General features: G+C 44.0%; 1 protein-coding gene across 4 annotated transcripts in view; it reads right to left on the bottom strand.

The window, feature by feature from the left end:
• The window catches only part of RFTN1 (raftlin, lipid raft linker 1), a 146,294-nt gene that overhangs the window by 34,096 nt on the left and 98,848 nt on the right, over positions 1–13,350 (bottom strand). For all 4 annotated transcript variants that reach the window (XM_014603052.3, XM_006262383.4, XM_019498083.2 and 1 more), the window contains exon 6: positions 10,101–10,304. In XM_014603052.3, the coding sequence (XP_014458538.1) occupies positions 10,101–10,304 (204 nt within the window). The remainder of the gene's footprint in view (positions 1–10,100; positions 10,305–13,350) is intronic.

The raw sequence follows: 13,350 nt of genomic DNA, 5'->3' as shown, positions 1-13,350 counted from the left end.
ATTTTGGCTTCGAGCCTTTCATGGGTGGGAAAGAAACTCATTGTTTAGAGAGTGCCACTTGAAAATCATTATTGTATCGTGCAATCCTGCCCCTACTGTAACACGGAAGAAATACATTTTACATCACATTCATAAGGCAGAAGAATGATACGACTGAATTCAGCTTAATGCCACAAATCTTATCTGTTGAGACCACAAATATCATATCAAGAAAAAAATCAAGAAAACATGCATGGCATTCCACAAACACTTCAAAATATTGTGGAGTTTGTGATACCAAGGATCAAAGAAAAAGACAGGATTTAGCAAACATCTGCAATCTACCTCAGACTCACACATTACTCACACTCCTGTTTATACCTAAGCTATAGAAGAAAGGTGATATATCAGGGGCAGGCAAAGTCTGGCCCACAGGCCAGATTGGGCCCATAGTGGACTTCATTTTCCAGAAGCTGCTGCCCATCTCACTGTGGCCATTTCCCATAGAGACCCCAGGAGTGGTGGGGCCATGACAGCATGGGGCCACAGTTTCCATGGACACCAGCCCAAGCTGCACTGGCAGGGTACACGGCTGGGTGGGGAGATGTTCCAGGGCTGGGGTTGAGGCCAATTTTTTGTGGTGGTGATAGCATGGTTCAGAGCTGGAGCACAGCGGTGATCTGCTGCCTGCATGCCCCTGCCTGGGGCATGTGGGCAGCAGAATGCAGTTCTGCCCTACCTCCGGCCTGTGCTATCACCACCGCCTGATCCTGGCCCCAGCCCTGGAGCAGCTCCCCACCCAGCTGCATACCCTGCCAGTGCTGCTCAGGCTGGTGTCCATGGAAACCCTGGCCCCACCACTTCTGGGGTCTCCATGAAAACTGGCTGCAGCAAGGTAGACAGAGGCTGCTGGGAAATGGAGTCTGGCCACTGACCAGATCCACCATTTTGCCCACCCCTGGGTTATATACATGTGTACATGTTACATATACTTTATGTAAAATTCAATTAAATACATTTCACATGCTTACACTAGTATGTTTTCACACATGTGCACAACTGCATCTATAGCTCCATCCATTCACGTGCCTGCTACTTGAGGGTTCAAATAAAAAATTGGCACATCCACATTTTCACTCACTTAAATCATAAGATATGCTTCTGTCCAGTGGATTGTAACCTACTCATGAACAAGTTGGAGCATTCACATATGCACATGGATGGTATGCAGTGTTTTGAAAATTAGCCCATTTCTGGCCAACCTCTCCAGTCAACCTGATTCACGTTCCTCTGTTTGGGTGTAATGGAGCAACTTAAAAATGCTACATCCAGTCAATTCTAAAATTTCAAGAATGCTCTAGCATCTATAAGCAAAACTCACTTCATTTCTAGGAAAATCAGAAAACTAGGAGGAAAAACCAAGATGCATATAGCCCCTGGCATCTGTTTAGTAAAGGCAAGGTTTCCAGCACCTCCAAAATTGTCAACAGGTCAACAAAACATTTGATGACACCATTTAACAAGTCTAGGTATGTAAACATCATTAAAAAATTATCTGTTTAACCTCCTCTAATTACATTGGTTAAACAGTTAACCAATTACACAGCAGCTTGGACACAACTACTGCTGGAAGCAGCTCCCAGGACCCTTTGACGGGGTGGGGGAGGAGGGGCAGGAAGGAGGCAGTGGCAAGCCTGGCCAGATAACACAGCCCATATTAAGCCCCAGGCTGGAAGTCATGGTTGGGGGGCAGGACTTGTGAACAAGCAGCTAATTGTTTAATTGATGCGTCATTAAGCCACCTACTGTTTTTCTCTTTCATCTTGACCCTAGCATCTATGAATCTATGAATCTCATAGGCCATGGTACTAGTCCCCCTTCCCCTCCCTTCCTCCTGCCTGCCCTGCCACCTTCTGGTTCCTGTTGGGGCACTATGTGGCTTCCCTTCCCTCCTTCCCTTTACCCTGCCCCAAACTAAAGGATAACTGGTAAGCTGACCGGTTATCACTGGGTGCATTGGTTAAACAATTAACCATTTAACCTTTCACATCCCTATTAACAACTTGTAGCCCTACAACTGACTTCTTAACTCTGCCCAACATCTTCAAAGCCTGAATGGCTGACCCCTAGATATCAAAGAAGACATAGTTGTGGTGAGGTAAATCAAAAAAGTGGGGGAAACCTGAGTGAAGAGGCATACATCCCTGGGGATGGGGAGGGCACCAACAGGTGAGGGGGGGCACAAGCAATAGGGTCAGGAAGAGCCACCAAGTGTCCCTGACAGAGTAGGGTGGGAGTGTAACAGACTGTAATGTCATATCAGGGACTACCATTCCCAGAAGGCTGCTGGGGAAAGAAGGATGAAGTAGAGGTGGGGAGGAAGAAAAGCAGCAGCAGGCAAGATGCCTGCTGAGACCCAGAAGTTGCAGCAGGGCTGACTGCAAGCCACAGCAGTGAAACAGGGAGCCCAGATTCACAATAACTGAATGTTCTGTGAGACTAAAGACTGGTTTTAGAGCCCGCTTGAAGTTAAGGAAGGGTTTAAGGTTTCTTCAGCGTATTGCATTACGTTGTTAATGTCCCCTATTTGTTATTTTGCTATCTGTCCCTGAAGGATTTTTATCACCGAGTCATTGGTATTGTCCATTATGTATATTCTAAACATATATACCTTAATGTTTGCTCACCCAGGTTTTTTCCAACCTCCTTAGCCCATTGGCCTGTGACCCTCCCCCCCACCTTGAATCTCCCATATAAATTTGAGAACCCTTATTTTGGCTCCTGTGCAGTTTTTGGGGTTCAATACAAGAAGAAAGCTTGTAGCAGAATGAATGCAGAGATGCAAGGAGCCCGTTTGTGTGTAGGCAGTTTCTGCCCACAAAAAATGAATAAGCATGCGACCTCCTAGCACACATGGACGTGTGTGTTTGGGACTGAGCACTGTGTGTCAAGTCTGGAAAAGCAGCCATCTAAAACCCTGCTAGCAACCCCAAGGGACAGCCTTTTACAGTTGCAGTTGTCTACAGTAGCAAAATACCATCTGTTCTGCCAGGTATTTAACTTTTTCTCCATTCTTTTTTCATTAATCTTGTTTGTTGTGATTAATCTCTTGGAAGCCAGTGTGTTACACTTAGCCAGTCAATTCTCAGATACTAAGCAGGCAAACTGCTATATTCAAACACTGCACTAGCAATGGTCCCTGGACCACATGGCCCATGAGGATATTAAAACAAACCCTCCTTCAAATATTGCTCAGTTGGTGGTGTCATTTTCCTTTCCACCTTCCTAGCTCATGCAACTCATTCTTCGTCCAAGTGAAGGTTCAGATCATAAAGGTTAAATCACCTTCCTTTAACAGAAAATGTTCCATTATCGCTGCATTTTTTATTAAGGCAGAGATGATCCCCCACTGTGCACAAAAAGCTATTTTCACTGGGCTGTATAAATATTTGATGCAGTTCTCTTGGCAAAAGCTGTTTTAATGTTCTTGCTCATGATTTACAAGAAGGTTCCAAGAAAATATTTCTGATTTTTTTTTATGACAGCTAGACTAGTGGGCAACAATTCTCCCTGTTGTCTTTGAACTAGTGAGCCTCCTTATCAATGAAGCTAACATTTAGGTTGTTATTGTTCTCAATGAGAGAGAGTTACAGGCATATGCTCTATAAGGCCTGTGACCTCTGTTGGCCTGTATTGGCCTTTGGCTGATATTTATCCATTTTTCATTTTTTCCCCCATCCCTCCAATACATATAAACACACTTAATTTTTTTGTGCGTGCAGGGAACAGAAATCCAAATCACTTTGGCTGATAACATGCAAAGATTCAGGTCAAAAGCATTCCTAATCCAACTCTAGTGCAGGTACAGTTGACTCACTGGATCCTAAATATTCTGTTATTCCAAGCAATCCCTGATTTGGTTTTGTTTTTAAAGCACTGTGGTTTTCTTTAGTTTCAAAGTTCAGAAGCTAGGACATTCACAGCCCGGTTAACAAACAAATGGAGAAAAGTCAAGAATTTAGAAGACTAATTAAAAAATTCTATAGCAGTCAGTCAGAAATTTCTCAACTAAGGTAGAGCTGTCCAACTTCTAAGCCCCTAGGAGCAGGGGCCGCATGCCATTCAGGCTGTATCAGGACAGCCACAGGCCGCTAGATCACATGGACCCTCCCCCCCGCAACCAAGGCTGGACACAGTCATGGGCAAACCAGGTGGCTGCCCGGGGCCTGGACAGAAAGGGCCCCCTGAAAATGGTAATTTAAAAATTATTATTATCATTATCCCTGGCAAAGGGGGGCCCGATACTAAAAGTTCACACAGGGAAGCCAGGAGTCTGGGTACAGTTCTGCCCCCAACCATTACACCAGGTACTCCCTCTCTCCACACCCCCACACTGCTGCATTGAGCAGGCATGGTCCTCCTCTGCCCCCTGCTGCAACACATGCTCTGATAACCCTCCCCCCACATGTGACCTAGACACCTTCACCTCCCTTGCTGTGCTACACTCCTCCAGACTCTAAGGCTAGGGCAGGAAGTGGCAGCTGGAGGAAGGAGGGGGAGCCTGGAGACTTCAGCTGCTGTTGCAGCCAGAGCGATGGGGGAGCAACATCCAGGTGAAAGCCCTAGGGCCACAGCTTCACTCTTTGCAAGCCACGTGTGGCCTGTGAGCCACCAGTTGGACAGCCCTGCGCTATGGTATCAAACATCAGCCTGAGCTCTGAACCTCATCTATCGTCTCCTTCTTGGTGGACAGACTGCCCACTTGCTATCACATGAAAGAAACAAGTCCTTTCTGTTGCATCCTTTTGTCTCCACTGATTTAACCAGCAGCCACTCTTCCAACTTCTTTTGTCTAGGAAGATTTGGCTCCGTAGTCAGACCCAGAGGATGGTGGTTGACAGAAGTCAATTGTCATGGTGTCCTGTGACAAGTGCGGTCCCCCAAGGCTCTGTCCTTGGACCCATATTGTTCAACCTCTTCATTAATGATGTGGACATTGGAGTCAGAAGCAGACTAGCCAAATTTGCCAATGATACCAAACTTTGGGGTAAAGCATCCACACCTGAGGACAGGGGGGTAATTCAGGCTGACTTGACAGGCTCAGGAAATGGGCGTATGAGAACCTGATGGTGTTTAACACTGAAAAATGCAAAGGTCTCCACCTTCGGAGGAAAAACCTGCAGCATGTGTATAGGCTTGGCAGTGCTACGCTGACTAGCACTATGGATGAGGGACTTGGGGGTCAGGATTGACCACAAGATGAACATGAGCCTTCAATGTAATGCTGCGGCTAGTAAAGTGGGCAAAACCCTGGCTTGCATTCATAGATGCTTCTCAAGCAAATCCCAGGATGTCATTCTCCCCTTGTACTTGGCCTTGGTGAAGCTACAGCTGGAGTACTGCATCCAGGTTTGGACTCCACAATTCAAAAAGGATGTGGAGAAGCTCAAGAGAGTCCAGAGGAGAGCTGCATGCATGATCAGAGGTCAGGAAAACAGATCTTATGACTAGAGGCTGAGACCTATGGGACTCTTCAGCCTGGAAAAGCGCAGGCTCAGGGGCGATCTGATCGCCACCTATAAGTTTATAAGGGGTGTTCACCAGGACCTGGGGGAACGTTTGTTCACCAGAGCGCCCCAAGGGATGACAAGGTTGAACGGTTATAAACTCCTGTAAGACCGTTTCAGACTGGACATAAGGAAGAACTTCTTACTGTCTGAGCCCCCCAAGTCTGGAATAGCCTGCCACCGGAGGTGGTTCAAGCACCTACTTTAAATGCCTTCAAGAGAAATCTGGATGTTTTTCTTGCTGGGATCCTATGACTCCAGCTAACTTCCTGCCCCTGGGGCAGGGGGCTGGACTCAATGATCTTCCAAGGTCCCTTCCAGCCCTAATGTCTATGAAATCTATGAAAGCCCATTTTAGAAAGGGATTTAAGATATGGAGGATCATCGGGCCCATGTGTTCTGAATAAACACAAAACTTGACTTGTATTTAGAATGCAAAATTTCTAAGAACACTGACAGGTTCGATGGGTAGAGTGATATACCATGTCCCTGTGGTGCATCATACAGAAAGACTCTAGCTATTACAGTCTTTGACACTCACCATGAAAGCAGGGAAAGGCTGCTTAGGGTGGTTTGGCCACAGTTTACACAAATGTACAGTGAGAGCCTAGAACCCATAGTTGAAAGGCAGAAGGCAGAAATAAAGGACAGAGTTAAGTACAGCACTGGCAACACACTATTTTTTAACCTCATGATCTTTAATGCGTTTCAGCAACAATGTTCTAAAGTACTTTCATTATTCTTATTTAACCCTTAATACGACTTTTTGAACGTTCACATTTTTCACAGCTATAAAATTCTAATAATTTTACAAATTAATGATCTGTTTTCAGCCATTATCTCAGTTTAATTGTAGAACTGTCCATTTTTACATATTTTAAGCTATTCTGTTTGCTTAGGAAATAAACAAACCTATAGGTTCACCCTTTATCCTTGCCTTATCTTTGTCTCTAGCTAGAATCTTCCTCCTTGCAGTAGCTGAGTTCATGAACCTCCCCAAGACCTCTGTTATGTAAATGAACTTCTGAAGTTTAAATAACCAAAAAATACTTTTCATTAGCTGTGTTTAAGGCACTGAATAGTACTCTGATGAGGGGCCAAGAATAAATACTTCTATTAAAAATCAGACCTAATTGGACATGTCAGGCTCAGTGACTCATGTTTTATAAACTGCAATTTATATATACAAAATAAGTGACCATTTGTTTCTAAGCAAGTTAACTAGCAATTATGGGACTTGCCAGGAAGCTCTGAGAATGCATTTTATCATCTGAACTTTAGACCTTCCTTTGTTGCCATTTGCTGCAGAATGAAAAATTAGGAATGGCTGTTAATTTCCCAATTGAATTTTACCAGAGTAAACTAATTTTACTGTGCTTTATCATTCACCCTAGAACTCCTGCCAGCAACAGAAATAGGAAGAAAATGTTCTGGCAGCAGTCCTCATTTCATTTTGTGCCCTCAGATCAGGGGGTTTTGATCTATTGAGGAGTAGAGGGTAAATGCACTGAAATCAGTAACACTTCAAAGTTCTCAGCATTCACAGGACTAAGCCCTTAATTTCCTCATTTGAAAGGCATACTAATGCATTCCTCCAAGAAAGATCATTTGGTCTATGACTGTTCAAACATTCCTCCTTTAACTAATGCCTTCCTCCCCATCTTTCAGGGACCCTATACATCTATTTCAACAGTATTGGTCTCTAACAAGACTACAGGGTTGACTTTAAAAGGAAGCACTATGGACTAATATGTTGTTGGAACCGACTATGGAACAAAGACAAATAGGTTCAAACCTGGGGTGCAATGTTTATTTTCACAGGAAAATGCAAAACCCATTTCTTTGAGCTATTCTCTCAAATAACACCAGCACAAATTAACTGTCACACTTCCCACCACATTGATGTATGCTCTTATCTCAGGGGCAGGCAATTATTTTGGGTGGAGGGCCACTTACCGAATTTAGGCAAGCTGTCAAGGACCACATCAGTAGCCCCACCCCTTGACAGATGCCCTGCCCCCAGATCAACATCTTGTGAACGGAAGTCCTACCCCCTGTCCCCTGACCACTGCCACCAGAGGCCCTCCCCTTGCTCCCAGAAATACTCCTTTCAGCAAGAGGTTTTGCCATCTCAGAACCAGAGAAATACCAAATTATATTCTTAAAATCAAACATCTACAACATTCATTAATTTGATTTCAAAAAATATTTTTGTCCTGATTTACATGTGTTTGTGTAGCGTACATAGAAGTGATTGCACAATAGCTTAAAATGAAGTCTTACTCTTGTATATTGTGGGGGGCATGGAGAGGTGGGTATAGCTTTGTCTGTGGGTATGTGGGGTGTTGGGGAGGATGTGGAGTGAGGGAGCATAAGGGTGTGTGTGTGGGTATGTGGAGTGTGGGTGGGTATGAGGTTTGTGGGGGGTCATGTAGCGGGGGAAGAGTGGCTGGGGTACGTGAGGGGATGTGGATCTGGGGGCCTGTGTGTATGGCAGTGCAAGGAGGGGAGTATGGGTGCATGTGTGTGGTGGGGTGTGCATGTGGGACACACCCTATGAACACACACATATACTCTCTCTCTCCCTCCCTCCCTCATTGCACACACACACAGTCTCTCTCTCTCTCCCTCCCTCACTGCGCATACACACACAGCCTGTCCCTTCATCATTGCTCTCTCTGTCTCTCTCCCCCCTCCCTCATTGCACCATGGGCCCAGTGCTCCCGCAGTCTGGTGATATAGCCAGAGACTACGTGGTGCTGGAGCACCCAATGGGCATGCAGGGAAGCAGTGAAAGCTGTGGCAGGCCAAGGCTTCTGGTTGGGGGGGCAAGGTGGATGGGGATAAGGGTGGGGTGGGGCCAGGCTGGCCTTACTACTGAGTCCTGCTGGCTTCCCCTGGGTCCTACTGCCCCTGGCTCCTATCATCTTTGACAGGCAGCCAGGAGCAGATAAATATAAATTTTCTACATTTTTAAGGGCTCCACAGGACGGATAGAATGGCTTGGCAAGCCAGATCTGACCCGCAGGCCATATTTTGCCCACTCCTGTCTTATCTAGAGGATAGAAATGGAAAGTAAAAAATTTATATGTACCCTTGATAATTTGTTGAAGTGGTCAGATACAATAGTGATAAGTGTTGCATGAGAACATGATAAGTGTTGCATGAGAACATAGACAGACTGATCTGATATCAGATGGATGAAAGTGGGGTGTCCATAAAATGACTATAATCAGACCCAGAAACTGTGTATAGCAAGGCAGTTTAGAAGAAACATCTCCCCTCTATTTCATCTGCTTCAGATTTTTAAGGGTGCCACTGCTTCATAAATTCCTGTTTGGGAAGGGGCCAACACATAATCTACATTTACTAAGGAAAGTGATTAATAGAACCCAAGAATATTCTTTTTTTTTAGCAACTATTTAAAATTTTAGAAACTGACACCAGTAAATAAGTAGCTGCTGTTTTGAGATTACATGTTTTTGTGATTACAGTTGCATCTCTACAATGTATATAAAACATAATGCATGATGTCTGGTGGGTTTTTATTACCTTGTTCTTGCATACAACTTGCACCTTTTCTCCAAAAATTAGCTCCACCCCCAGCATTGGGGTGTATTAAAGAGGGAAGCCATTTTCTTTGCTAGAAAAGAAGCAGGCTTGGAGACACTGTGCATGCTGGCATGCAGCTACCCAGATGGCTGCTGCTTGTCTGGCTCACCAAATTGAAGGGGCAGAGTCCTGCAATAACCCTCTCACAGCTGTAGCTGCGGGCTGAGCATTGTAGCTTATGCCTGAAGCAGCAAGTCAGCTTCAGTAGTATTTTGATGAGGCTTGTGATGCGGAAACAACACTTTATTTACAGGAACTTATATATAAAGAATTACTTACAGCAAAGAAGTAACAGTCTTGCAACTGCCCTTGCAAGGGTCTGGGGCAGGGGCGGGCAATTATTTCGGGCGGAGGGCTGCTTACTGAGTTTTGGAAAGCCGTCAAGGGCCGTATGACAGGCAGCCAGGAGCAGATAAATATTAATTTTCTAAATTTTTTAGGGGCCCCGCAGGCTGGATAGAATGGCCTGGCGGGCCGCATCTGGCCCGCGGGCCACATTTTGCCCACCCCTGGTCTGGAGTCTAACCTTGTGTGACAGAGTAAGTCCTCCTGGAAATACAGAGAGTTCAGGAAGCATGGCAGAAAGTTCCTGCTGCCTGACCTAGGCTGTCACCAGGGATGCTACACTTCCTGGACACTCTATGCTTTCAAGAGGACTTACTGTATGTCACACAGTCAGCCAAGACTGGAAAAATCTTTTCTTTTTTAAACATTCTGCCCTCCAAAAACAAAGTGCATGTATTATTTGGGTGTGTCATATATGAAAAAATATGGTAATTTTTTCCTGTACTTGGCCCTGTGCATCACTGATGTGGGTTGATTAAAATAAAATCTGCTTTGGCCTAACCTAACAACTCTTACCAAACATTTTCACTTAAAAAATAATGACCCCCTTTTAAAGAAAAGCCAGACACAGAGTAGTACTCTCAGTAAATTCCATACCATTTACCATTCCAATGCTGAACATGGCGTTCACCAGTGAGCCTCCTTTTCTGAAGTGATCTGACATGTGCTCCAGCCAATTTGCTTCTAAGCTGTTGACTGTCTGCCCATTTCTGGAGATCCTCATAGGAATTGTCACAGTGTAATAATGGCTGCATCTTTGTTGGGTCTTTGGCTTGTTGAAGAGAACAAAGAATTCTGTTGCTAAAAAATGGAATAAAATGGCATTACTATAATAAAGGACATGTTGTATAATTAACGTATTAAAGTATAACACTTCTACCATCCTTGCCTGCTTGTCTTTCAACCTGTAATCCTTCAGGGATAGATAGTCTCCTTTATGGGTTTGTACAGTGCCTCATACCACAGGGTCCCAAGTCCTGATTGCTGTCATAATATTGACTACTAAAAACAAACATAAAAATCTAGTAGGTCTCGCTGTCTGACGAACAGTCTATCGGCATACATAAACAACCTGCCAGGAACAAATGAACTCTACTGACTGAATTTATTATTGTAGAATTAAAATAGTGCTGGCTAGTTAACCAAAACTGTTTATTTATTTGCTCCTACACGAGCTATATGAAGCTTACTGTTACCTATGATACCAAGGGCACCACTGAAATATGAGATCTTGCTGGAAATTTAGAGAAAGTTACAATCCTAATGCCATAACCATTAACTAAAGTAGTAAAGAACACACAGAGCTGGCAAATGAGAGAGTCAAATTCAGAAAGCTACAGTGGACCATACACTAAGGACACCAAACAGACTGTATAGTTGATTTATTCTGTGACTAGGTCAGGGTAAAGTAGAGACAAGAACAGAGGAACATGGATGAATGTAAAACACGGAAAATGTAGAAGGCCTGTAGGCAGCTTGGAAGTGTTTAAAAATACCATATTAGAGTCTCAGGACAAGTGTACAAATCAAAAAGAGTACCAACTGGACTAATAAAACCCTGCATGGGTTAACAGCAGAGTTAAGGAAGCCATTCAAAACAAAGAAAACATCCTTCAAAAAAATGGAAGGCATGCCCAAATGAAGAAAATAGGAAAGCTCATAAACTCTAGCAGGTCAAGTGTAAAAGCAAAATAAGGCAGGCCAAAAAAAGAATTTGAGGAGTGTTTAACAAAAGATGCTAATCATAGAAACTTTTAAAAATACATTAGAAGTGAGAGGATTGGTGGAACCATTAGATGACCAAGGTATAAAAGGTGCATTCAGGGATGATAAAGCCCTAGCAGAAAAGCGGAATTACTTCATTGCATCATTTTTTACCAGAGAAGATACTGGCACCATGGTGGATTGATCCTTTCTAGTAGATAGGTCTAAAAAGTTGGACCACATTGATGTGACAACAGAAGAAGTTTTGGGATAAATCAATTAATACTAATAAGTCACCAGAACAGAAGGCATGCCCCCAAGAGTTCTGAAAAAATTCAGAAGTGAAACTGCAGAACTTCAGAAATAGCATGTAAAACTTATCATTACATATGGCCTTGGTGCTAGAGGACTGGAGGGTTGCCAACATAACATCTATATTTCAAAAGGGCTCCAGAGGTGATCCTGGGAACTACAGACCAGTAAGTCTCACACCCAGCCTTGGTAGGTTGTTGGAATCTATAAAAAAGGATAAAATCAGCAGTCACATGGACAAATATGATCTGCTGGGGAAGAGCCAACATGATTTTTGTAGAGAAATCCTGCCTCACCAATCTGCTGGAGTTCTTTGAGGATGTTAAAACAAGCACTTGGACAAGGGGGATCCAGTCAATATAACAGATTTGGATTTTCAAAAACCACTCAACAAGGGCCCTCAACAAAGGCTTTTAAAAAAATTGAGTTGCCACAGAATTGGAGGGAAGGTTCTTTCATGGATTGAGAGGTGGTTACAGACAGGAAGCCAAGGGTAGAACTAAATGATCCCTCCTTCAGTTGATCATACTGGGGGAACAACAGCCAGGGAATTTTTTTTAAGTCTACAGAGCAAGTAAGAATTTCCCTCCCTTCCCCTCCATGCTCAGCAGCACATTTCTTCTCCTCCCTCCCCAACTCGTACCACTGCTACTGCCTCCAGTTATCCCAGGGGCGAGGGTGGAAAGCTCCAGAGCCAGTCCTGCCTGCTCCAGTTGGGCTTCATGTGGAGCGAGGCTCACCCTGGAACAGGAGCCAGCCTGGGGGAAAAGCAACTCACCTACTGCTGCTGCTGTCTCTAGACAAGCCTAACTCCACCTACAATCCAGCTGCAGTGGGGCAGGAGTGGCTCTGGAGTCTTCCCTGCTCCTAGGTTAGTAGGGACAGCAGTAGGTGGGGGTGGGAGTGGGAGTAGAGGGAGGGAAAGAGAAGGGAGGGCATGTGCTATTGAGCACAGAGGAGAAAGGAAGGAAGATTTTCTACCTGCTTGAAGGACTTAAAAGTTCTTTACTGCTGCTCCTTTGGTGCAGTGTGTATGCCCTGGAATGGGGAGGCGAGTAAGAGCAGGGGTAGCAGCCTGGTCGTTGCTCCCACATACCCTCATTCACAAAATTATGGATCTGCCCATGAAGAAAAATAACCTCAACCCTGCCAAATGCAGGGTTCTGAGCTAGAGTTATGACTCAGGACAGAGACCTTGGAGTCATTATAGATGGTTCTCTAAAAACATCACTTCAATATGCAGTGGTGACCACAAAAAGTTGGTCATCATTAAGAAGGGAACTGAAAGCAAAATGGAGAACATCATCATGTCACCATACAAAACCATGGGTCCACATCTTCAATGCTGTGCAGAGTTTTAAAATTGGAAAGGATACAGAGATGGACAACCAAGTTTATGAGGGGTATGGAGTAGTTGCCATACCAGGACAGACTGAAAAAGGCAAGGAAGTTTTTCACTGGTTTCAATGGGAAATGGATCAGGCCTTTGAGTGCAGGAATAAAGGTACAAATATAAACATATAAAATGTTCAGCAAAGGACCTGCCCAACCTGTATTAAAAACTGTTAATGGTAGATAGAGCAAAAATACTTTTGGTATGGTTTCAGAAAACAGTGTTTTCCAACAGACTTTAAAAATATTTAGTTAGATTTTGTCAAGTCCACTTAAAAGTCATTTTCAACATAGATCTGGAGGACCCCTTCCTGAAAGCTATTTACAATGGTGCAATTTTCAAGTTTGGACACAGCTACAAATATATGGGGTCAGAAATACTGAATTCAAAATAAAATGAGATACATGGAATGGAAACCTGTCTAGAAAATGTATCATC

This window comes from Alligator mississippiensis, chromosome 5, assembly GCF_030867095.1.
Source record: "Alligator mississippiensis isolate rAllMis1 chromosome 5, rAllMis1, whole genome shotgun sequence".
NCBI lineage: Eukaryota > Metazoa > Chordata > Crocodylia > Alligatoridae > Alligator > Alligator mississippiensis.
The sequence above is the reverse complement of the archived record's forward strand: the minus strand, read 5'-3'. Positions and strand labels throughout refer to the sequence as shown.